Source organism: Pyricularia oryzae, chromosome 2 (genome assembly GCF_000002495.2).
Source record: "Pyricularia oryzae 70-15 chromosome 2, whole genome shotgun sequence".
Lineage (NCBI taxonomy): Eukaryota > Fungi > Ascomycota > Sordariomycetes > Magnaporthales > Pyriculariaceae > Pyricularia > Pyricularia oryzae.
This window is the reverse complement of record NC_017850.1, coordinates 7,082,760-7,105,942: the sequence shown is the minus strand read 5'-3', so window position 1 is coordinate 7,105,942 and position 23,183 is coordinate 7,082,760. Positions and strand designations below refer to the sequence as shown.

The following is a 23,183-nucleotide window of genomic DNA, read 5'->3' as shown; positions in this document are numbered from 1 at the left end:
ATTTTACTGATCGCCGCTGCTCAGAATCCCCAGGATCTTTAGTTGACAAAAACCCATGTATCCTGCCATGAAAATCTTTTCCAAGTCTGAACTAACGTTACTGACAACAGGAATGCTAAAAATCGCATATACCCATTATAGTAGTACATTGAAGCACTAGACCAGGCATTCCTAGCCCCCTGCAGCCACGCGTACCACGCCAACGTCTTATACCCAAATTAATGCACTATGCGCTCGCTCACTTTGTCAGTCGAATGGATTTTTATTTTGTCTTGTCACTATTATTTCAACAAAGATCACTCGCACTTTGGTACTGGTGATCGCGCGTGCGGAAATTGTCCCCGTGTTTTACTTTTTCTCAACGCTCGCTTGATTCAAGTCTCTCCTGCATTGCCCGTGACCTCAAATATTAAGAACTTCCCAAAAATACATGCGCGGTCCTATCTCCGCGGTCTCTTTGTCCGTTTAGATTCAGTCGTGCGTCGCGTGTATAGTAGCGAGTTTTATCTGATATTGGCTTTACGCCTTGCGCGCTTCCCAGGGACCGAAGGCACAACAGCCTGTGCTGTCTCCTCGTCCTTCCGCGTCTGCTCCTTGTCTTTTTCCCAGACCTGAATGTCCCAGGCGTCGAATTGCGATCTCATGCGCGCCAGTGCGGCCGTGTTTTTGCTCAAGCCATTCGCGTGTCCAGATTCTCCACCCCTGGAGGGCCTTTTGGCATTACTTTTTCCACGACTCCTACCATTGACTTGCACGGGTAATAGGTCACGTGCTAGCGCAGGGGCGGGATTGGCGGCGGCCTCCTCTCGTCTGCTGATGGCAAGACTCTCGACCGCCATGCCAAACCTTTCCTTCCGATCTTCTCTAGACTCTATCTCGGATTCCTTCTTTTCAAACCAAGATTTTGAGCGCGGCCGGCACCAATGTGAATGTGGGTTGAGGGCTGCGAAAAGCGGAGCGCCTCGCGGCTCTGGTGGTTCAGTCCGCGGTGGTAAGTGTACATTTTGTGGAGGTGCTAGTTGTGCGGCGCTTTGGCTGTAGATTAGATTGTCAAAAACGGGCTGCGCATCTACTGAAAGCAGCCAGCGGCGCCTCTCATCAACAGGCAGCGCCTCTGATTCTGCGTTGGGCGTTTCATTCGTGTTTGCCTGTATATCCCGTTTGATGCAACGAAGCAGTCGTCGAGCCACTGCTGGCTGTTCAACAGTGTGCGTGTGTTTTGCCTGTGACCTAGTATTTTGAGACGCGGCCTGCGCCGCACCTGGGAAGAGAACGCGCCCTTGGTTCGGGGCATTCAAACCTTCACCCGTGTCCAGGTTCAAATCCTGCCCCATAAGCTGAGACTGGTTTTCCGAGTACAGCCTCAACAGGTGCTTTTGCATCTGAGGAGCTAACGTGCCAGAGCTGCTCCCAGAACTCATCGACTGGGTTGACATCGCAAAGGGCGACTGGTGTGAGCTGACAGAATGAGTATTGGGCTGTTGACTGCCTGGCGTTACGGTGCTCCCAGAGATATCGTATGTACCATCAAATGAGGTCGAGACTGCAGGTGCTTTCATTGCCTGCTCCTCGTGCAATTGGCGCTCGTGGGCCAGTTGCGGGCCAGTTGGTGACGTCAACATGGCCCTGTGCTCCTCCCAGTATCTGGCAGGACCTTGGTTGAACACCTTGGGCGACGGTTCTACGACCGGCACTGGTGTTTTCGACTTGGATGGTTCCGAGCCCGGCGTTTGTTCCTTGTCTGCCGTAAGCAAGTTTCGGAGTTCGACAACAGGAGTCCGGGTCTTGGAAACCTCACTGGCGGTAGGACTGTGGCCATAGAAACTACTTGCTGGCGTCTCCCGTAGACCTCTGGTGGACTTTCCAGAACCAGAAACGTCACGATTTGAGCGCGAATCACGCAGGGGATGACCAGGCGGCCCGAAGCCAGAAGTTGGTGTACCGGTTTCATCGCCGGTGGTGATGCTGGGATCAACACGAGGTTTCTTCCTACTAGGCTCACTGGGTAAGGTTTCCCCATTTAGGGTAGATGAGCTGCCTGGCTGGTTAGGCCGGCGGGTGATGGGAGCCATCGGCGACGCACGTGGCAAGTTGATGGTTTTTCTTGCTGTGGCCCTACCGTCGAGTCTTTTGCGAATTGGTTCTGTACGCGAGTTTGACGTGACAGGAGGACCCGCAGATGTTGGTTTCGACGACGACTCAAGACTTGCAGCCGGAGAATCGTCAGAGGCCGTTGATTGGTCCTCTTTGTTGTTGTCGTTGTTGTGTCTTTTGTTCTTGTTAAAAATGCTTATGATGGGAGCATTATGATACTTCAAATGCAAAAAACAAAGGGGAACCCCGTAGGCAGCAGGTTCTGTACAGTCGCCATGGCAGCACTTGACCGTGATGCGTGTGGGAACGCTGCCATCGTTGGCGTCAGGAAATGAAGCCATTTAATTTGGTCTGCACACGCGAGCGCGTGCCGTGGTTGGCAGGAATTTGCGAATGGCAGTAGCACCGATTCGGCGAAAATGGGCACGTGCGTCCCAGCACGTTTCGACCAAACGCACTGTGCACAGTAAGAAGCCAGACAGGCGCCCGCTGTGACAGCGACACGTCCTGACTGACTCTTTTGCACGAGACGGATATATATGTAGGTAATGTAGGTAAGGTAGGTACTTGACTAGGAGAGGGGTAAGTTTGTGACGTTTGCTCTTCTTTTTCTTCTTCTCTTTCTGTAAGTTGCTTCAAAGAATCCCATGTTAGTTATAATCAGATTAGACAGACTTCGAGTAACGCAAGTGAGTTGCTGAATGAAATTCAAAGAGGAACATCAAACACGAAAACAAAAGGGAATCCGTCTCAGCTCTTTTCAGTTTGTGGACATCATTCCACGCCTGCTCAACGGCTTCAATCACGCCATGCCCAGGGTCTCTCTAAACTACCCGAGGTAGGTATGTAGAATTGTGAAAGACTTGGGATATGTGAATGTTTGTTTGCCGCAGCCTTTGGTCCAGTATCATGGTGGCAGTGAGATACCAGGCTCCATAACGCGACTTGGATTTTCTTTTGATCAACAATTCATCTGAGTTATAGCGATCAACTGTAGCTATAAACCCACAGACATACACAATAATGAGAAGCGGGCAAGACGTGACTGGAACTCGGAAGAGCGATTGGCAGGTCTGACCTTTTACCAAGAATCATCATCGACGGGGTGTGAAGTGTAGGAAAGGACACGCGATCAAGACGTACAAAAGGGAATAAAAAAAAGAACACTGAAGCTTACCAGCAAAATGTGTGAGTGAATTATTTCAGGGAGAAAAATACAACGCCAGAGACGCCAGTGCCTACTTGAGGCGGTCGCGATGGGCCTCCCAAGTGTGCCCTGGCGCCGGTTCGCGTGCGCCTCTCTGCCATCAGCCGCGGTAAAACGCGATAATTGTTGTCACTCAGGATAGAATTGACAGTGACAAGTTCACCGGCCAGCCCACCAAGTCAGGCAATTGAACGGCGGCGGGTGGAGCACAATGGGCTCCGTGGGGTGTTAGGCGCGTCGCAGTGCATGGGCCGCCTGAGTTGTTACAAATTTGAAGAATAATTATTCATGTTAGACAAATTGTGACAAGCTCAGGAGGGTTTTGATTTGTCTTGAAGAAATGATAATTTGGCAAAGTACGGAAGAGGAACACAAAGAACAGAGTTGAATTGTCACAGTCAGATGCGCATTGATTGACCGGTCTCCCTTATTGGCACCGCGCTTGCTTGTCTATTAACAGACGCAGTGCAAGGAAATACAGGGCGCCATGCTGTCCCGCCGATAAGCTTCTGGTGGGGTAGGACAGCTCGCGATAACGGGTCTGGGGTCCATCCATTTACATGGAAGTCTCAGGTTGGCGGGTGTTATACGACACCAAAAAGGCAACATGGCATCGCGAACATCTCGCAGCCCAGTCGTCGTTAACCAGCCCAACCCGCGAAAATCCAACAAAAATTTGTGCCCGCAGCGCACATTTCGAACGAGCCAAATACAATACCACCGCCTCGAGAGAAAGAAGTATTTCTAGACTCACACCTTTTCCCAGCGCATGGATTTCCTTAAGTCTGCAGTGGCTTCGGCCATTGCAAAGGGGCCACCTTTCCCCTACTCTTTTGGCGATCGTGTAGATGTGGACCAGTCTATATGGACTCTTTACAATGGCACAAGACGTGTAAGAATATGTTGCCCCTTTTGTTTGTCGAGAGTGTCGTGCTGACTCCAACTTCCCTTTGCGCCAAAAGGAGGATGGCTCCAACTGCAGCATCTTCTCCTTCGAAATCAACCCCAATACCAAATCCCGATTGCCACTCGCCAAGAATGCCCTCAAAAAACTTCGAACACTGCGACACCCTGGCGTTATAAAGATGCTGGATGCCGTCGAGGTGCGACATGCGCACGCAACATTGCCCCCTCTAGCGACATAGGAACACTGCGGGGGAACTGTCGAGCTGACCGATGATGCGAAACTATATAGACCGACACATACATCTACATTGCGACGGAACGTCTTGTACCTTTGAGATGGCATATCAAGAGGAAAAGCTTGAGTCCGGAGACACTAAAATGGGGGCTACACAGCGTAGCGGTAGGCCTATGCTTTCCCCCCTGACGCTGGCTGCATGTTACCTCATGTCGTTCGGATCGAGCACTGACGACATCCTATGCAGCGCACTATAAAATTCATCAACGATGACGCATCATCAATACACGGAAGTCTCAAAGTATCATCGATATATACTTCGGAAAGTGGAGAGTGGAAATTGGGAGGATTCGAGGTCTTGAGCAGTGTCAAAGATGACGAAGCTCTAATCTACGTATGGGACTTTTGGCCATTTGTCCAGCTCAAATCTATCCAAGGTTGGATTCTCACTGACAGCGTCTGACTTTAGACTTATGGTAGCCTTGTGCCCGACTCGGCCAGATATGCGCCTCCAGAACTGGCGAAGTCAGGATGGGATGCGGCCAAAAAGGCTCCACACCACGCGGTTGATTCATTCAATTTTGGTACTCTGATATTTGAGGCTTTCAATGGCGACTTTACGGGCTCTGAGCAGGCCGGACAGACCAAGAATATCCCGCCGACAATGCAAGCCAGCTATAAGCGGCTTGTTAATGCGAACCCTAAAGCCAGGTTGAGCGTTGGACATCTCTTGGAGCAGGGTCAGCGCCGAGGGGCCTTCTTCGATACACCACTCATCAAACTGACCGAAGGCGTGGATAACTTGGGAATGATGTCTGAAACTGAAAGAGATGAGTTTCTCGGGTAAGTCACTGACTGACATCGCCGTAGACTGTGTTCCCAATAAACTCTTATGGTTTGCTTACAAATGGACAACCCAACAATTAGAGATCTCGATCAACTTACGGACGACTTCCCAGAGGAATTTTTTAAGATGAAAGTCCTCCCGGAACTTCTGAAATCGGTAGAGTTCGGCGGCGGCGGTCCCAAAGCGTTCTCTGTCGTGATGGAAATCGCGCGGAAGCTTTCAAGCGATGACTTTGACTCCAAAATTACCCCTGTTGTCATTAGGTTGTTCAGCAATCCTGATAGGGGCATCCGAGTCTGCTTGTTGGATAACCTGCCACACATGATTGATCGGTTATCACAGAAGGTGGTCAATGACAAGATTTTCCCACAGCTGGTAAGTGCATCGGGACGAACGATCAAATATTTCATCCCACCAACATATGATGCTTACATGATGTGTCTTCTGCTTCTAGGTCACTGGCTTCACTGATCTGGCGCCTGTGGTACGAGAGCAAACGCTCAAGTCAGTGCTTGTCATCATCAACAAGCTGTCCGATAGGACAATTAATGGCGAGCTGCTGCGCTATCTGGCGAAAACGGCCAACGATGAGCAGCCTGGGATACGAACGAACACGACCATTTGCCTTGGCAAGATTGCCAAGAACCTAGGGACATCGAGTCGTTCAAAGGTGCTGATAGCAGCCTTTGGAAGATCGCTGAGAGACCCATTCGTACACGCGCGCAACGCTTCACTGCTCGCCCTTGGTGTCACCAGCGACTGCTTCAGCGATGAGGATGCTGCGTCCAAGATTGTGCCTGCGGTCGTTCCTCTCCTGCTGGACAAGGAGAAGTTGATACGTGACCAGGCAGACAAGACCATTGAAGTGTATCTCCAAAAGATCCGCAAGGCGGCGTCTGCCATGCCTGAAACGGCACTGCCGCCGGAACGAGGCCCCGATGGTGTGGCGAGGATGAGTACCCCACAGCCGAACGAAGCATCGGCATCCTCCGGTGGTGGCTGGGCTGGCTGGGCCATCTCGTCATTCACAAACAAGCTGTCAGCAGCTGCTGGTGAGATGCAGACGGCAAGCAATGACTCTCGGTCGTCAACCCCCGCCCCTTCCTCTCCTGCCATGACGCCACGACCCGGTATGGTACCAACAACTAGCAAGTCGGCATCGACATTGCATAGACAGGCAGTCCGTTCCCCACAACCATCTTCAGCGGGATTTTCGGCCCCTCCAAAGAAGGAGACTGCGGCCACTTCGGCCAGCGGTTCCTTCTTCCCTGACGCCGATGATGCGGCCGATGACGACTTTGGCGGCGACGCATGGGGCGACATGGGCGACATGGACGAAAACGACGACGGGGCCCAGGCCGAAGACGCGAGCGGCTTCTTCAAAGAGCCGACTTCACGCTCGGTATCCACCTCCTCCACGGCCAAGAAAGTCACTACCACTCCCTTCCCCCACGCCGACGACGCCGAGCCGGACTTTGCGGGCTGGCTCGCGGCACAGTCGTCCAAGAAGGCTGGCGGTAAGCCTTTGCCTAAGGGTATGGGCAAGAGTACGGGCGGGGCAGGAGGTGCTGCAACAAAACCGAGCACGCTGGCGACTAAGAAGAAGCCTGTCGTGGCTAAGAAGATTGACATGAAGCCCAAGGACGAAGGTAACGACGACGACGGGTGGGGTGATGGCTGGTAAGGCTACTGCCATTACTACCCCTTTTTTTCTGCTCCCTTTTGAGGCGAGCACCAATATTACATAAGCTATTTGCAGCGTTGGGTAAGGAAGCGAGCGCTGGTTCGTGTCTTTTTAGATGTTATCTTGGGCAGGATACCATACTATACAGCTGTCGATTAGAGAGCATACTGTCGAGGTCATTAGTCTGAAAAATAGTTATTAAAGTAACCCAAACAATAATCCTCCCGCTGTTTATCCATCTTGGATCGGAACATAGCAACGTGCCTCAAAAAACAGGCTTTCAAAGAATGCAAGGACAACATCGACGTTCCACGTATATCCTCACTCTAGGTGGTCTCCATTAGCCATGCATGCATGATGATGATGACCTAAGCCATATTCATAATGGTGGATCCAGACGAAGTTTGAGACCAAACAAGACCCAGAACAAAAAGGATTATAAAGCGCCCTCCCAAATGCTGGCTCCAAGTTAAAGAGAAAAAAAGAAAAAAAGAAAACCCCGACTGCTCATGCATAGTATATGAACCTCTCTGAAGCTCAGGACAAGTAAACCCTACAAAAGCTGTTTGGAGAAAAAGACAAGAAGCATTCTCGAAGCTCGAACAAACAGGCGTGTCCAAATCTGCTCCCCCTGCGCCTTTTGAGCCTCAGCAGCAGTAGCAGCAATAGCGACAGCACAGAGAAACCCCACTCCCGTCCTCCCGTCGTTTCCAGATATACCTCGGTTTCCCTTTTCCACTCGCTCTACCTAGCCTCGGAGTAGTCGTTGAGGGCGACGCAGACGGCGCCGCGGTGGTGGCCGTTGTATGTCCTGATGATGGCCTGGCTCTGCAGCTCCCAAAGGCGGGCGTAGTGGTCCGAGCAGGCGGTGACGAGGTAGGCCGAGTCGGCGCTAAAGGCGCAGTCCCAGACCCATCGCTGGTGGTTTGCCAGCGTGGCCTCGAGCTCAAATGGCACGGCCTTGCCGGCCTGGAGGGTCGGCTCCACGTCCACCTCCCAGATCTTGGCCGTGTGGTCGGCCGAGCACGTCGCTAGTTTCTTGACGTCGGGCGACAGGAGCACGCGCGTAATGTACTGGTCGTGGGCCGAGAACTGCGTCATGGCAGTCGCGATGGTCCGCTCGAGGCCCTGCGAGAGGGTCCAGACGAAGACGTTGCCCTATAGTTTTGGAGCGTGGCGGATGCGTGTCAGTAATGTTTTCCTTATGAGCCCGTACCAGCTGTTGTCATGCGATAAGAACAAGGCCAGACACAAAAAGGGGTAGACAAACCCTGTTATTGGCCGCACAAAGCAGCGACCCGTCGGTAGCAACAGTCAAGCTGCTGACGCTGACGTCCTCCTCTGGCACCATCTCGCTGGTGCATTTGTTATCCGCCAGGTCCCAGAGACGAATAGTCCCGGCCCTGTCGCAGCTAATAATCTCGCCCTGGTTGGGGTGGATGACGACGTCGTTGACGGGGCTCTGGTGGTTGTAGCTCCGCTGGATGGTCCCCGTCCGCGTCTCCCAGATCTTGACGGTTCCGTCCTCGGAGCTTGTCACCATCCACTTGCCCTCACAATGAAAGGCGACGCCCGTCACGTTGCCCGTGTGCCCTTCAAACGTCAGCAGCGCATTGGGGTTGGTCGACTTGATGTCGTAGAGCTTGACCGTGTGGTGGCCGGCCGCTGCGAGGAAGCGCTTGTCCGGCGAGATGCATAGTCGATTGACCTGGCTGTCTGGGTGCTGTATCGTGCGGGAGCAGATCCCGGATAGTGCCTCCCAAAACCTATATAGTTCCGTGTTTTGCGGATGAGTTTAAATCATCAGCTTGGGGGGACTGTTTCGCGTGTTGTCGTGGAGACCGATTGTTGGAGAATGGGGATGCGAACCTTATTGTATGGTCATAGCCGGCTGTGAGAGAAAGAAAAGCGAACAGACAGTTAGTCGGTTAGCCGGGTCTATCAATCAACAATATCAGTGGGCGCGATGGGCAGTAGATGAATGGGCCAAGACATGTGGAAGCAATCTAGAGACTTACCGGTGCACAGAATGACAGACATGATGCCGTCGTTCTTGGTCACTGTCACATTATTCAATCGCACATGCCGTCAAAAACCGGTCGGTCGCTTCACCAAGAGCCCTGCGACCGCTAGGGTGCGGGAACCAGGTGCGGAAGGGGAGAAAATGCGGAGGTAATATGGAGCTTGGAATGGGGGTTGCGCGCACGCCTAGTCTGAACCTGATATGAAGTCGTCTTGTCGCAAGCTGAGGGTTCAGCAAGAGATGCGCTGCGCCGCACTTAATTTCCCTTGTCGCTGCGGGGCATTCAAATCCACATCAACGTCACGGGCCCTTTCCACCTGGGGAAAGCTAAGGTCCGCTTGGTACGGTACTCTACCCTTGCTCCTCCTGACTTGATGCAGTGAGTAGCATAACATTTAGAAATTCCACAGAATCTTGAACAACAACAATGTGCCTCTAAAATAATCTCTTGGTGTTCAGTCTAATGAAACGGGGGTATTGAAATAACAACATACAACAATATCGACATGAGAAAACAACCAAAATGCAACGCTTGTCTCTTTGACCAGAACCTAGAACTAAGGAGATAGCCCCAACGACGCAGATATACGGCATATACTCACGTATATGAATTGTATGTACCCAGTAACAAACGAATCCAGTCTTATCAATGACTGGATTGATCCCAAAGTCACACAGCATCGCAAATCCAGCCCACAACTCCTCGCGTGACCGGCATAGCTCATAACAGTGGTATATGAACAGTGCAAAGAAATTAGGATGCACAAAGAAACCATCCCAAAGCGACAGAAAAAGCGCCCCTCGCAATGCAACCAAAAACTCCGTCCCATGCAAGCTTTGAAATCTCATGCTGATTATGGTGACTCAAACTTTGAGTTCCTCCTCGAAATTACCTCCCGGTCAGACAAAGGCATATGTACTTTAGGTGTAATGAATCCGAATCCCGGACGATGGTCCTGTTCGTAAAACTAGATTCCATCAAAGGGATATCAATGACCAATATCATCAGTTCCGTCGCCTAACGAAGCTCGTTAAGTCATAGAATTCCTGGCCTCTTTTTGGCTCTTCCATTGCGCTGTTGGAGCTGCGTAGATTCATCAACTTTGAACCTGAATTTTGAGACGCAGGATCTGGTCCTGAACTTATACGCTTGTATGTTGCCCTCGGCATCTTTCCAGGACTGCTGAGGTCCTTGCCGGGTGACAGCGACATTGCCACCCCAGACTGTGGCAAAACCTTAGAAAATGGTAGGGGGCCCCGGCCTGGCATTGGTGACGAGGGCAGTGACCTGAACCCGCCTGGTCGATGCGGAGAAGGTGAAGTGATAAGTATTGGCAATGGTTGCGAGCTGCTTTGACTGGGCGAACGCTGAGGAAGCCCCGAGGCGACTGTCTGCATGGCATCATAGAATGACTGAGACGATGATGAGCTATCTGGTATCGGATCCATGAAAGGTGTGGTGCCACGTATAGGCTTGGCATGAGGCGTCGCCTTGGATGCGGTGATCTGATCTGAGAGTTGCTATCTCGCAGATGACTCATCCGCCCTGGATGATGCCGATGGGATCTCTATCGACGGCAAAGGCTTCTCGCTGTGTTTCGGGAGCGATGAAGGCACAGGCGCCGGACTGCTCGGTGTTGTTACCTGTGATGATAACGGAGGCACAGGTGGACTGCTGACCCCTGCTGAGGCCGATCCCTGTGCCTTTCGCAGCTTTCGCAGTCTCTTGGCCTCGGCCTCGTCCTCCACTTTCTTCTGATAAATGACTTGCTGTTTCAGTATGGTGGTTCGTATCAGCTTCCGCATTGCCGCTGCATCTACAGTGCAAGCCAAGCCCTCATCGGCAGCTCCAGCCTTTCTCGGCAGAACCTTTCGAATAAAATCTTCGGGATTCCGCATCAGTGCCTCCACATACGACATCAGGAAAACGCCACAGTCCCAGTAGTTGTCTTGGAGTGGGATGTTTTTGGCGGTCCGGCCCATGTTCGGCATCTCGATGTCCAGCCCCTTCCTGTGCTTGGCTTCGTGCTCCAAATACTTTTTCAGTGCCGTACAGACTGGAGAATGGGAACTGCCCAACGAATCGAACGTAATGATACATGGGTCTTTCCCAGTGATCATGGGTGACTCTTTGCTCTTGACGAACCCGTTACCCGTATCTCTGTCCTTGACATCAGATCCTCTGCCGCTTGTTTTGTTGGGCTTGCGCTGGGGCTCTAAGTCACTCGTAATCAGGCAGATATCATCATCCTCGTCATCCTTTGGCGTATATGCTTTGCAAGTCGATGACGGGCCCAAATCCTCGTCATCGTCAATCGAGATTGCCGCTGTGCCATCTGACTTGCCCTTGAGTGGTTTTCCTAACGACAACCGGCCTAGATTGTTGGACATCTCGGTCCCAGGGGACAAGTGGGAAGATGCCTTGACTGTCACCTCTTCAGGCGAACTGCCAGACACCTCATTCGCGATGCGACGTGATTCGGAAACGCCAGCCACGTCTGCAGAAGTGGGAGCCTCGCATTGAGTATCGTTGGGCGGGGAAGCGTCCTGATATTTCTCGGCCGTTGGCAGCAACTTTCCAGGGTTGCAGATAACTGCCACGTACCAGTGAGAATTCTCGTTGACAGGAACAACGATGTAGTCGTAAGAGAACAGATCCACCCTGTTGGTCCAGCTTCTGACTTTTTCATAGTTGATCCCCTTTTTGTTAGGAGTCGATTTAAGTCGGTCCCAAAAGAAGGAGCTTTGGAAGTAGAAACGCTTGGCTATATCAGCATCCTTGTTCCTCACGGCTTCGTGCAGATACTGCAGATAAAAACTGATAATGCTATCGTTCAGCAGCTCGCCTTGCTCGAGACGCCCGATGTCGCCCTTGTGAATCGTTGTCCGAAACTGAGACAAGTCAACACGCCATTCCTTGTCCCAACCAGGGTTCTCCTGAGTCCACAGCTTGGCTTTCGGTTTCGGCGATGGACTTCGGGAAGTGGGTTCAAGATTTTGGGTCAGATCAAAAGTGTTTTTGGACGTTTGCCTGGATCGAAGGGCTCTCTGACTTGGTTGCACAGTGGTTCCGTTTGAGCGATTTTCGTTGCCTGATTCGATCACATCCGGTTTTTTCTGGGCTAGGAGCCCATCTATCAGTTTTGTTCTGCGATGCGCTTGCGGTGAACGATTGATTTGGCCCCTAGAGTCCTCCCCATTCGCAGCCCCGCGGAGTTTTTGGTTGTGTTCCAGCAGCTGAACGTCTTCTGGGTCAGCAGGCTTCCGTTGAATCCTCTGATCCTTTGCGGCTTTGATTTCATGAGACTGATGATCGAATACTTTCTTGAGAGAATCGAGATCATTCTCCTCGAACTTGACATCAGTTTTGCTTCCTTGGTGCTCCCTTAACCAGCCCAAAAACCTTCCGATGTCATCTTCGCTCGAGAACTTGAGAAACAGCCTCCCAGCCAGTGCTTTTCCGCCAGGACTAGTACCTCCTCGCAGATCCAATGCAACTTGAGAACTGCGGGTGCTCCAAAGGACCTTATGAAGCTGCGCAACATTGACTATCAGCCAGTCAGAATGAGGTGACTCTTCCGTGCCGTCTTGTTGGTAGGCATGAAATACGGCCCCCGAGGCACCGGCCTCCAACTTGAGGACCTGTTTATCTTTGCAAAAATAATGTGGCCCGCGGAACGCTTGCAATAGATTGAGAGGACTGAGTGAAGGCAGCTTCTTATCGAAAGCACGGGATGAGCTGAATTTAGTCGGCTTGATATCGGCCCTGGAAACGACAACTTGGCTCGGGTGAGTGGTGGGATGCTTTTGTTGTAGTCGAGCCTTCTTGGTTGGTCTTTGCGAATTTTGATCATGTAACTCGTCATCCTCATCGTTTCTGACTCGTTTGCTCTGGGTCTCATCGGGGATGTTGATAGAAAAGTCGATAAAAAACTTTGAAATCTGCTTGTGCTCTGATTTGTTTTGCTTGGGCGATTCGTCGTCCACAGTAAGATCGACCGGACCAGAGCTGCGCTTGGGGCGTCGAAATTGGCGGATATCGCCGTCGTCTCCGGCCAGCTCGTCGTCATCGTCTATCTTATCATGTGCCAATTCTTTGACAGCCCGGCCCTGCGATATAAGATGGCTTTTTCGCTTGAAACTAATAGCCTCTCCTTCTGGTCTTGCTGGTCTGCGATTCCGTCCATTACCAGACTTGAATCCTGCCTGTTTGGCAATATTACGATATTCGGCGACATTCTTGTTGTGCTGTTGTGACGAACGACGACTTCCTCCACCCCCGGCCAAGCTGTCGCAGTCGATCTCTGTGACGCTACCCTGGCTACCTTCGGATTTCAACACAAATGACGCATGGTTGAAGTTCATGCCGCTTGTAGTCGATGGCCTAGTTCGCTCTTGGGCTTGGCTGGGAAGGCTGCTCGTACCGATTGGATCTGATGCCCGCGTAATTTTGTCCTGTGGCTTAAAGCCCCCAACCTGTAATGGGTCAGCTTTCTCGGGTCTCTTCAAGATACCTAGAATAGTACTGACCCGAGCCGAAATGCCCATATTTGACGAGGGAGTCCCGCCGCAGGGCTGGTTGGTGCTCCCGCTGTTCGGCCACAATCCTTTTACCAAAAGTATGAAGACATCGAAGGTGTTTCCAACGGCACGTTCTGATTTGCTCCTGGAGGCCTGATTGATAAGTCGTAGCTCGGGTCTATCTCGAAAGCAGAGTTGACGTAGAAACGCACGATCTGCAGGTCGGAAGCGAGATGTGCTGGTACGTGTTGATGCCGTGAAAACAGTCGTTCAAGAAGGCAACCCTAGGGTGGAGCGGGCGCAGGTGGTCTTTCGGGGTTGCGTCGACGTTCGGTCTGAGCAAATAAGGCTTGCGCAAGGAAATAAAGCGTAGTATGGTGAATAGACGTGGCCGACAACCAAAATCGAAAGTCGGCAAGTTGTAGGAGGAGGAGCGGGGCACGCCACAGTTTTGTCGTCGTTCGTCACTGCCGGAAGAGGTCGGTCAGCTGAGAAAGTTCACGCAGCTAATACATACGGGAAAAAAACAGCCCGGCATGCCAGGCAGCTTACCGAGTTTCCTTGGACGGACGTGCCGCCTAGGAAGTGGTGAAAGTTATCTTGCAGGCTGTGAGGCACATTGACCGGTTAATCAACGGTGCACTTGGGAAATTCTAAACCGTGATTGCCAGCATCAAGAACGTTTTCCTTTTTTTTTGGAGACTGGGGGCTAGGTGCGGCATACCCTTGTTAACTGTGGATGGCTACAGTACGACAAAGGCAAAAGGTTCCAAACTCCAAAGGTACGTACCTGCCCGAACGTGAACAACCTAGTCAGTTGGAAAAGGCGGGTACTATAACGGCTGGCCCCACTTGCCGCCGATCACGCGTCCACGTGACGACCATCCATTGTCCCTGTCCGTCCCTTAATTACCTACTTGGATGCGTTCCTACTGTGTGTGTACTTCAAGCTAGATGGATAGCCCGTCTTTGAATTGCCGCCATTGACTGATAACCAAATCGAGACACAGCCAGCGACCGGGAGCTTTCCATTAAGCTTCTTGAACCCAGACGCCAGAATCCTCTGTACAATAACACCAACTTCTCCGACTTACATTAACAGACTTGTTCCAATAACTAACTTCCTTCAGCTTTGGCCTCCTTGACATCACGTGTTTGACTTACGTTACCTAATCCCTTCTTCATCTCCCAGCACGCAAGCAAGCCAATCAATCAATAGCTTCCTCATCAGATCAGACTTTCTGGGCTCAATTGTCAAGACATCCTTGCCTTTCAAATATGGTGGACGCCAACGCGTCGGCCTGGGCCACCCAGATACCAGGGAGCGACTTTAGTCAAATGTCTGCACCAGGTCCAACAAACGACACGAGGCAGAGCCAGGAGCCCTCTGCTGTAGATCACCTACTGGCAGGAATGCATAACATACCAGATAATACAAACAGTCACGACAACGAACCGTCTGTTGTCCATGAGCTCATGGCAGGGCTGCGTGAGTTTCAATCACGCTCTGCCGATGCCTTCGAGGGTCCTGGCCTGCAATCAGCACTGCAGCACTTGGAGCAACTCGGCCAGCCAGATCCTGTATTATCAACAATCTCTCCATCGGAACTGATGGGATCGACCAACCCAGACATAACTCAGACTCCATTACTGCCAATAATACCTGGTCAGGAGTCTCTCACGCTACCTGTCCTTGGATCCTTAAATACTCTCGAGTCATCAGAACCAGATGAGGAGCAGAATGAAGATGATAATAACGACTATCTTATCACCCTGCCACTAGCCGCCAACATGCGCCCTGCGTATTTGAGGAAGATTGCCAGTGAGAAAGATGCGATCACTGAGCTGATGACAGCTCTGTCGCATGCAAGGGAACCCGATCCAGCAGCCGTTGATGCATGCAGAAAGGTCTTGGCCGGGCTCTTGGATGTATGCGACTTGCCCAGCTTCGACGGTGGTGTGGGCGATCTCTCAGGGGAGGCTATGACAAGGCACGCAACCGGCACCAACAGCAAGATGCTGTTTGTTTATGAATTACTGCATGCGCTGCGGGATGCACCTTTACAGGTCTTGATCCTGGTCAGACCTGGTCGCGCATACGACTATTTGGAGGCCATCCTCAAGAATGATGGATTCAAATTTCGCCGAGCGGAGAACTCGCAGTCACAGAACGAAGATGCCGGACCACTCAGTGTTGTCCTTGCGTCAACAGGACAAAGTCCGGCCTTGCATCCATCGTTCGCTAATGTCGTCATTGGCTATGATGAAGCCTCCAGGTCGAGTGGGCTTTTGACTCCATATATTGTCTCGAGCAGTGAGAGGAGACCGATGGTGTTAACACTGGTCGCGAGCTATACAGTTGACCACCTCGATGTGGTGATGAGCAGGAAAATGGAGTCAATCGAAAGACTCAATGCTCTGTTCCTGAGCACCTTGCAAATTTGGAGTAATCTCATAAACCCCCCTTTCCTTGGCCCACGAGGGGAACCGCACGACATTGCGCAGAATTTTGCCTCTCTTATCCAGGATCCACGCTACGACTGGGCGTGGGTGCCAGAAACAATACCCGAATCGGCTCTTGATGTCTTCGAAAGCTCGCAAGCCGACCAGCTTGCTAATATTGCTAGGATTTCGAGCAGTCTTGAGCAACCGATGGAGCCATCACGCTCGGCGAGTCGCAAACGCGAATTGGAGGATAGTGATGATCGAAGGGACGGCGCCAAACGCGCAAAGGGCATCCCAGGCTCTTTGCTAGAAGAGTCTCGCCGACGACCACAATTTAGCGAAGCGGTCGAGTCGGTCCTGTCGCTACTGCCCATATCAAATGGACCCGTAGCCGAGATTAGCGTGGCTCACATTGAAGCTATCATCAGGGAGAACGAGGTTTTGAAAGAGAAATTAGGAGTGAAGGCAAAAGTATCGGCCGCACTTGCCAACAGGCTGGACGCGCTGAACAAGGAACACCAAGGCTACCTCAAGACTTTCAATGTGTTCCAGAAACGGTACATGGAAGCAGTCGGCGATCGCGGCAAGTTCGAAAAGGAGCGAGACGTGGCCTTCTCTCAGGTGGACAAAATAAAATCAGAAGCAGCGGCAGCTAAGAGCACAATTGCGATTTTGAAAGACGAGAACGCAGGTCTCAAGGATCAGCTACACGATGCGACTAAGGCGCTGGCCAAGTCGGAGGTGCCGGATCTCGCCAAGCTCGGGCAGCTGCAGCAGAAGCTCCAAGAAGCCGAAACAATGCTCGCCGGTTTGCAAAAGAAGCTTGTGGTGCAAGACAAGGACCTTGAGCACGCGCGCAACGCATACCAAGAGGCTAGTAGCCGGGCGGCGGAGCTCGGCAACGAAAACCGCGCGCTGGCCGCCGAGAAGGCGGTACTCACACAAAAGGCCAGTGAGAATCGCGTCAGGATCCACGAGATCCAGACGAGCAACGAGCGTATCGATTTCGACCTTCTCAGGCGGCAGGCCGAGGCGACCTTGGCCGAACGCGAGCGCGAGCTGGAGAAGCTGCGGGACGAGCTTCGGACGCTCAAGGGCAGGCGCGAGACTAGGGGTCAGAGCGTGCCACGTAGCCCACGGCTTGGCGTCATGAGCCCGCGCGGAAACGGCAACGGCGGGGCTGCCGGTGCCCGTAGTAGGGGAACCAGCCCCGTCCCGGCCATGTTTGGCGACGTCGGGATGATCAGTGGGTTTCAGGGAAATCCACGGATAGATCAGATACGGCGTGGTTGATTGCGAGTGGTATAATGATTTCTTTCGTAATATTCCAGGTAGATACTTGCACATGTTTACAGTTTCGAGCTTTAGTGACGACCATCAGACTATGGCCACAAGCTCATCATTATTATTATCAATTATTCTTGGACCTCTGGTTTGTACTTTGCATATCCATGTTGTTATGATTTTCTGCGGGGCCTAGACTTAACATCAACCAGCACAATTGTTAGTATTAGGGACGGATCGTCACTCTTGCTTCACCGAATATAAGAGTTGATCGCCTACATGTGAGATCTCTATGTTTAGGAGACGCCAAGCCGAGAACCGAATCTAAAGAAATATGTCTAGAAAGTTGTGTGTGTGAACATGTACATGTTGCTACAAGCGCCGGTGAGGATCTCGATGTGTCTCTATTTTTTTTGTGTTCGAGGGTCGTTGCCTGGGGGTATCACACAAAGACCTCAAAGACTCTTTCGCCCCAAATTATTTTTTCGGCACTTCTCGCTCCGCTGCCTTTTGCTGTGCACTTGTACACGGAGAGTCACAAATTCGAGCTCTCCCACGCCTCCCACGTCTAAGATCAGTATCCTGTTAAACCGCCTAATATGACAAAGAGAAAGCTTAGTGTGCGGCCTCCTCGCCCTCGGGGTAAAGATCCTCCTTGAGCGGGATGCCGAGCTCCTCCCTCAGGGGCTTGAGCTCCTCAAGGTACTGCTTGTACTGGCCGTCGTTCTCGACCTTGGCCTTGATACCTGATGCGGTCCAACACATATCAGTAAATGGTACGGATGACCGGATGATACTAGAGACACCGCGCGTAATTGGCTCATAATTGCAAGGAAAACAGACTCACCCTCAAAGATACGGACGGCGGTGGCGAAGTCGTTAACTCTCCTGGCGGCCTTAAGGGCAGCCTTGAGAACCTCGGGAGATGGCACGAGATCGTAGGCGAAAGCGTTGTTCAGGTTACGCTACAGAGCAAAAGCATTAACAGTCAGATGAGCTCCCGATGGTGGTGACTGGTAGGAAGCTAGATGCAAGCTTACCTGAAGCTCGAAAACGTCCTGGACAGCCTCAAACTCCTGTTCGTACCTGTTTTAGGTAGTTTGTGTTAGCAATTGGTGGTATGACTCTGAGATCCAGGCCATCGGTGGTATGGAGCTTGGGCAAATGAGTATCGGCATCAAGGTGTCAACCCATGCCGCGCCTCTAATGCCTGCATGGCGCAAGCGATAGCATGTACACTGGCCCGACACCTCCCCGATCCCTTCCGCAATAGCAATTGACAGTCTGCCGTCGGTAAATGAAGACCCGCATCGTACCTGGCACTGAACTCCTCAAAGGTCTCCTCGGCATGGGGGCCGGCGCGCAGACGAGCCGAGCTGCTGAAGCTGTTGTTGGAGTTGACGGCAGAAAGAGCCGGGGCAATGATGGCGGCGCGGGCAGCCATGGAAGGACGAGCGACGGCGTGGGTGCGGAGGAAAGCGGTAGCCGGGCCCCGGGCCGCAATGCGCAGAAGTGATGCCGACATTATTGCTGGGTGGAAAGTTTGTGGGAGGAAGGGAGTTTTTTTCTAAATCGAGAAACTTTTTAACTGAGGTCGGTGGCCGGCGGAATCAATCGACAAGCCAATTGAGCTTCTTCCGGAGGGCGGTCGAGCTATACAAAAGGATGGCGTGCGGTGGTGGTGAATGGCTTTTGGTGGACTACGGATTGAACGATGTTTTCGTGATGCTTGGAAGCTTTCGGCGTCTGGACAGGCTCCAGATTTGATTGGCTGCCTGAGGCTACCATAGTTTTTGGGAGCTGTTGCTTGGAAGCAGCTTGCTCCACCTTAATTCTGTTTACGCCCAATCATATTCGCTCGATTTCCGGTGTTCACCCGCACGTTCCAGCTTCCATAAGGTACATACCTCTGGCTCTCGCAGTCTGACTTGTTTTGGGACCTGCCCGCTTCAATGATTGACGTGCTGCCCAACGGTCACGTGCTAGTTCTCCAAATTCCATTTGAATTTGATGCTACCTGAGTTCTAAAGCCACGTCATGATGGAGACTTTCTGCACCGTCGCGCGAACCCTTGCACGTTAACGCGGGCATGTCTTTGTTTTCTTCAAAAAAAAATTGACGACGAGACCGTTGCTATCGAAAACAACCATGACGACAGATTCTCCTAGTGCACAAAGAGGGTCGATGCCGTCGAATATTAGATAGTGGAGCGAATAAAAATACCAAGCACGAATAAGAAATTATCACATGGCAGTAATTATGGGAAAATCCCAGAATCCCGGTTGTGTTTGGGTTTGTTGGCCTCTATTGTACGTACAATGTGAGGGTGGGGATTCATTCTCTCATTTGGAGTATCCGCCCCTTTTCGTCAACCTTGCAGGGGTCGCACGGTAAGACCTCGACAAAATATTTGCCCGGGCCTGCCATTGCCCATATCTTTTGATTAAACATTAAACCCGACCTCGAGAAGCCCGAGTCTTTCTCTTTTCGCATTTTCCTGTCCACCTTACTGTTCAGGATCTTGTTTTTCTCCTGCCGCCTTGATAGATGGTCAGCTAACCAGCCGACTCACTTTTTTTTCTCATTGTAGCCCGTTGCTTCTTGTCACTCCTTTAAGACTTTCTTAGAACGTACTTTTTTTCTTCGTACTGTTCCTTGCGACGCGACTCGGTCACCTTAGTCCGCAGCACCCACCCAGCTGTGTCCAGTCGTGGCATTGCATTTGCGATCCGATCTTTCCGTGTCCACAGTTCGGGTGCAGCAGCCTCTTTTCTGACGACATTTTACCTGACAGAAAAGGGGGAATTTTTTCTGACGGAATATTCTGTATGTCTTTTCTTTTTTCTCCGTTCGCCGGGCACGCTTTTGTTGCCAACAATCACATCGATATCGATATTCTCCTTGGGTGTCACTCGCTAACGCACACCTCGCGGACGTGACATTAGATATTGCATAGGTCTCGACGCATTTGCGCACGTTTGAAACCCCCAATTGGACACAATGGCGGAAATACTAGACAAGATCCCCATGCCGACTATCGACCGGCCATTTGGCGTGCACTTATGGCCCATCTTCAATAAGGCCTTCGAGGCCGTCGTTGGCTTCCCGGCTGACGACTTCCACTTCGAGGTCGGCAAGACGCCCATGTCAACCCTCAAGGAGACGGGTATCTTCATCGTCATTTACTACATTATAATCTTTGGTGGCAGGGAGTTGATGCGCAACCGCGAGCCCTTCAAGCTGCGGTCGCTCTTCCTGATCCACAACTTCTACCTGACCTTTATCAGCGGCGCTCTCCTGGCTCTTTTCATTGAGCAGCTCGTCCCCACCATTGCGAGGCGTGGCCTCTTTTTCGCCGTGTGCGACAAGGAGGGCGGTTGGACCCAACCCCTGATCGTTCTGTACTACGTACGTTACTTCTGTTGGGATGATGGCAAACACATGGGATGAACCGCCTTGGCGCATAGACACGATACTGACACGCTTGCGTTTAACAAAACAGCTCAACTACCTCACCAAGTACCTGGAACTCCTCGACACCGTCTTCCTGTTCCTCAAGAAGAAGCCCCTGAGTATGTACAAACATTATATTATAATGGGGTTATTCAGCCCAGTCGATCAACCATCAAGCTAACCTGATCGATAGCCTTCCTTCACTGCTACCACCACGGCGCTACCGCTTTCCTTTGCTACACCCAGCTGATTGGCTCGACCGCCGTTCAGTGGTCTGTCATCACGCTGAACCTGATGGTCCACGTTGTCATGTACTGGTACTACTTCCAGAGCGCCCGTGGCATCAAGATCTGGTGGAAGGAGTGGATCACCCGTCTCCAAATCACGCAGTTCGTTATCGACCTGGGTACGTCAAAAAATATTTCCGCCATTCCTTGGCGCACCTTCTCCAGGTTTATTGCCGAGGCTGCCGGACTATCGGTGGACCCAGAAAAGGGGCACTCAGCTCCACAAACTTATCATTGAGCACATGCTAACTCGGTTCATACCGGCAGGCTTCATCTACTTTGCCTCGTACACGTACTTCACCTCCACCTACTGGCCCTGGATGCCCAACGCGGGTCAGTGCGCCGGCGAGGAGTTCGCCGCGTTCGCCGGTATTGCCAGCATCTCGTCGTACCTGGTTCTGTTCATCTCGTTCTACCTTGCGACCTACAAGAAGGAGCGCAAGCCTCCAACTGCTCGCAAGTCCCTGCGCCGCATGTCGCAGGCTCCTCTGCCTGACCCCCACAGCCTCATGGGCGCCGAAGGTGCTGCTACCCCGTCCAAGGCCGCCAACGGTTTCTCTACTGGTGCTAAGACCAACGGTTCGTCGACCCCTCGCTCTCGCAAGGCGTAAATGGCCGGGGTTCCTTCGAGGGATCGTCAAGAGACCAAAGAAACCCAATAACTCGGCTCTATACGCAAACGTGCTCGTCGGGTGAGGATGAGCACTGGGCAGAAGTCAGGCGATGTCTCGAGGCATCAGGCCCTACTGCCAGCGTGCGGTTTGATAATTTCCTTAAGGGGCGGGATCACTCATGTCAGCATATCGAAAGACATCCCTTGACGAGCTATCCGACTCGGACCCCATCCTGGGAGGCGCCAACTTTGTCATTGCGCCTCCATGACAAGATATAAAAATTGGCGCGGATAAAATAACATTTTAATGACGTTTGATGCGTGCGGGTTGGGATGGCTGATGGTATACACTTTAATGGCAAAGGGAAGTTGGGGGCGCAACTGGGTGCGGGCTCTGGCCCAACGTTGCGAAGATGAAAGTGAAGGGGAAATGTGGCACCGCGACTATCTATCGCCTTGCCTTCCTTCTCGTCACGCTTCTGCATTTGCCACTTGTCTTTTTTTTTCCTATGTTCTCACTTGTCATATATGTCCATTTTAACGACGGCCTCACGCCAATGTTGCACCGGCATCTTACATATAAACTTGGGCTGGTGGGTGTGGTGGAAGAGGTCATATAAACAATGCTAATATCGTCCAAAGTTTACTGCTATTGAAACATGGGGCATTTCCAGGTGTACGGCTGGAGTTCACCGGGAGTGGCAGATGATGACCAAGAGCCCAAACAAGTGTCCTCGGGATATGTGTTTTGAGGCCGGTTGGCATATTAAGACCTCGTGGGCAAGCTCGCAACACTGAAGGTGACCTTCGGCGAGGTAGACGGGTACGGGAAGAACTATCCACGGGTCCGGAATCGGGCAACAGCGTCGATCCGGTATGGAATTAGAACGGCAAAGTACCGGACTCGCAGGGGCCACGGAGAAGGCCACCGTTTCAACCACGGTTGCGATAAAACTGGGGTGCAGCCGGCTTCGGGAGCGTCGATCCATCCGATGCGGGAGTATCACGCATCCCGTCTGAGTTGGTAAGGGGAGTGGGAAACCAGTCAACTTCCTGCCCAGGGCAGCTTCGACGGATATGTGTGCAGTTGTCGGGAGGTCATCCTTGTTTATCTCTCTTTCTCGGCTTATCTTTTTTTTTTTTTTTCCTTCAGCCTTCTGACCTTCCCGTCAAGGATTCACAGCCCCGGCCCTCTAAGCGGGTTCTTGGTATTCAATGCCACGAGGCTATGCCAAGGCTGATTTGTTGCCGCAAAGAGCCAGCGTGGCCGTTGTAGCACTTCTCTTTGATTGTCATGCATCGATCTCGTCTCCTCCTTTTGTTCAAGATCGGCAGAGGTCTGGTTATCGTTGGGGGGGCGTAACGAGATTCCCGATGGGAGCATGACCATAGCGGCAGTCACAGGCGTGTATGTGCCTAGTGTGTATGCGTCTTGTTCTCTCTCTCTCCGCACTTCGCGGCCCCGATGCATGAAAAGAGCAGGTAAGCGACTGTCACCCTGGGAAGACTACCATCCGGGATTGCCTGAAACAGAAATCGGGAACTGGCGACGAGGCACCAATCATGGAGAAAAAAGAGAAAAAA

General features: G+C 51.9%; 8 protein-coding genes across 8 annotated transcripts; 3 read left to right on the top strand and 5 right to left on the bottom strand.

Annotated features, from left to right (window-relative positions):
* Positions 1 to 237: 237 nt before the first annotated feature.
* Positions 238 to 3,720, bottom strand: MGG_07286 (uncharacterized protein). The gene is made up of 2 exons (XM_003715464.1): positions 3,272 to 3,720; positions 238 to 2,727 (listed from the first exon to the last, which is right to left on the bottom strand). The coding sequence occupies exon 2, from the start codon at positions 2,433 to 2,435 to the stop codon at positions 504 to 506; it is 1,932 nt and encodes a 643-aa protein (XP_003715512.1). The 5' UTR covers positions 2,436 to 2,727; positions 3,272 to 3,720; the 3' UTR covers positions 238 to 503.
* Positions 3,604 to 7,236, top strand: MGG_07285 (SCY1 protein kinase). Its single transcript, XM_003715463.1, has 7 exons — positions 3,604 to 4,193; positions 4,264 to 4,404; positions 4,497 to 4,607; positions 4,690 to 4,836; positions 4,912 to 5,285; positions 5,370 to 5,664; positions 5,744 to 7,236. The coding sequence occupies exons 1-7, from the start codon at positions 4,071 to 4,073 to the stop codon at positions 6,971 to 6,973; spliced, it is 2,421 nt and encodes an 806-aa protein (XP_003715511.1). The 5' UTR covers positions 3,604 to 4,070; the 3' UTR covers positions 6,974 to 7,236.
* Positions 7,057 to 9,249, bottom strand: MGG_07284 (target-rapamycin complex subunit LST8). Its single transcript, XM_003715462.1, has 4 exons — positions 8,992 to 9,249; positions 8,843 to 8,864; positions 8,244 to 8,739; positions 7,057 to 8,131 (listed from the first exon to the last, which is right to left on the bottom strand). Exons 1-4 carry the CDS (start codon positions 9,011 to 9,013, stop codon positions 7,718 to 7,720), a joined length of 954 nt encoding a protein of 317 aa, XP_003715510.1. The 5' UTR covers positions 9,014 to 9,249; the 3' UTR covers positions 7,057 to 7,717.
* Positions 9,250 to 9,424: 175 nt separating this feature from the next.
* Positions 9,425 to 14,243, bottom strand: MGG_07283 (Ulp1 protease). Its single transcript, XM_003715461.1, has 3 exons — positions 14,070 to 14,243; positions 13,527 to 13,984; positions 9,425 to 13,472 (listed from the first exon to the last, which is right to left on the bottom strand). The coding sequence occupies exons 2-3, from the start codon at positions 13,542 to 13,544 to the stop codon at positions 10,518 to 10,520; spliced, it is 2,973 nt and encodes a 990-aa protein (XP_003715509.1). The 5' UTR covers positions 13,545 to 13,984; positions 14,070 to 14,243; the 3' UTR covers positions 9,425 to 10,517.
* A 217-nt stretch (positions 14,244 to 14,460) lies between these two features.
* Positions 14,461 to 17,567, top strand: MGG_07282 (uncharacterized protein). Its single transcript, XM_003715460.1, has one exon. The coding sequence runs from the start codon at positions 14,796 to 14,798 to the stop codon at positions 17,253 to 17,255; it is 2,460 nt and encodes an 819-aa protein (XP_003715508.1). The 5' UTR covers positions 14,461 to 14,795; the 3' UTR covers positions 17,256 to 17,567.
* Positions 17,264 to 19,147, bottom strand: MGG_15895 (cytochrome c oxidase polypeptide VI). The gene is made up of 4 exons (XM_003715459.1): positions 18,563 to 19,147; positions 18,287 to 18,332; positions 18,094 to 18,211; positions 17,264 to 17,992 (listed from the first exon to the last, which is right to left on the bottom strand). The coding sequence occupies exons 1-4, from the start codon at positions 18,769 to 18,771 to the stop codon at positions 17,862 to 17,864; spliced, it is 504 nt and encodes a 167-aa protein (XP_003715507.1). The 5' UTR covers positions 18,772 to 19,147; the 3' UTR covers positions 17,264 to 17,861.
* Positions 19,148 to 19,580: 433 nt separating this feature from the next.
* Positions 19,581 to 19,963, bottom strand: MGG_15894 (uncharacterized protein; the record flags this gene model as incomplete). The annotated part of the gene is made up of 2 exons (XM_003715458.1): positions 19,581 to 19,785; positions 19,881 to 19,963. 2 exons carry the CDS (start codon positions 19,961 to 19,963, stop codon positions 19,581 to 19,583), a joined length of 288 nt encoding a protein of 95 aa, XP_003715506.1.
* MGG_07280 (fatty acid elongase) lies at positions 19,627 to 22,287 on the top strand. The gene is made up of 5 exons (XM_003715457.1): positions 19,627 to 20,072; positions 20,192 to 20,654; positions 20,749 to 20,818; positions 20,893 to 21,105; positions 21,254 to 22,287. Exons 2-5 carry the CDS (start codon positions 20,247 to 20,249, stop codon positions 21,595 to 21,597), a joined length of 1,035 nt encoding a protein of 344 aa, XP_003715505.1. The 5' UTR covers positions 19,627 to 20,072; positions 20,192 to 20,246; the 3' UTR covers positions 21,598 to 22,287.
* The last annotated feature ends 896 nt before the right edge of the window (positions 22,288 to 23,183 follow it).

Bases quoted from the DNA above. Each gene is read 5' to 3' on its own strand.
- MGG_07286 (XM_003715464.1), bottom strand. From the start codon at position 2,435: ATGGCTTCATTTCCTGACGCCAACGATGGCAGCGTTCCCACACGCATC.
- MGG_07285 (XM_003715463.1), top strand. From the start codon at position 4,071: ATGGATTTCCTTAAGTCTGCAGTGGCTTCGGCCATTGCAAAGGGGCCA. The intron at 4,608-4,689 runs GTAGGCCTATGC...CATCCTATGCAG, and splicing joins GGGGGCTACACAGCGTAGCG to CGCACTATAAAATTCATCAA. The intron at 5,665-5,743 runs GTAAGTGCATCG...TTCTGCTTCTAG, and splicing joins ACAAGATTTTCCCACAGCTG to GTCACTGGCTTCACTGATCT.
- MGG_07284 (XM_003715462.1), bottom strand. From the start codon at position 9,013: ATGTCTGTCATTCTGTGCACCG. The intron at 8,865-8,991 runs GTAAGTCTCTAG...TTTCTCTCACAG, and splicing joins GTCTGTCATTCTGTGCACCG to CCGGCTATGACCATACAATA. The intron at 8,740-8,842 runs GTTCGCATCCCC...GGAACTATATAG, and splicing joins GGCTATGACCATACAATAAG to GTTTTGGGAGGCACTATCCG.
- MGG_07282 (XM_003715460.1), top strand. From the start codon at position 14,796: ATGGTGGACGCCAACGCGTCGGCCTGGGCCACCCAGATACCAGGGAGC.
- MGG_15895 (XM_003715459.1), bottom strand. From the start codon at position 18,771: ATGTCGGCATCACTTCTGCGCATTGCGGCCCGGGGCCCGGCTACCGCT. The intron at 18,333-18,562 runs GTACGATGCGGG...TACCTAAAACAG, and splicing joins TTTGAGGAGTTCAGTGCCAG to GTACGAACAGGAGTTTGAGG. The intron at 17,993-18,093 runs GTGAGTCTGTTT...GGACCGCATCAG, and splicing joins CGCCGTCCGTATCTTTGAGG to GTATCAAGGCCAAGGTCGAG.
- MGG_07280 (XM_003715457.1), top strand. From the start codon at position 20,247: ATGGCGGAAATACTAGACAAGATCCCCATGCCGACTATCGACCGGCCA. The intron at 20,655-20,748 runs GTACGTTACTTC...TTAACAAAACAG, and splicing joins CCCTGATCGTTCTGTACTAC to CTCAACTACCTCACCAAGTA. The intron at 21,106-21,253 runs GTACGTCAAAAA...TCATACCGGCAG, and splicing joins GCAGTTCGTTATCGACCTGG to GCTTCATCTACTTTGCCTCG.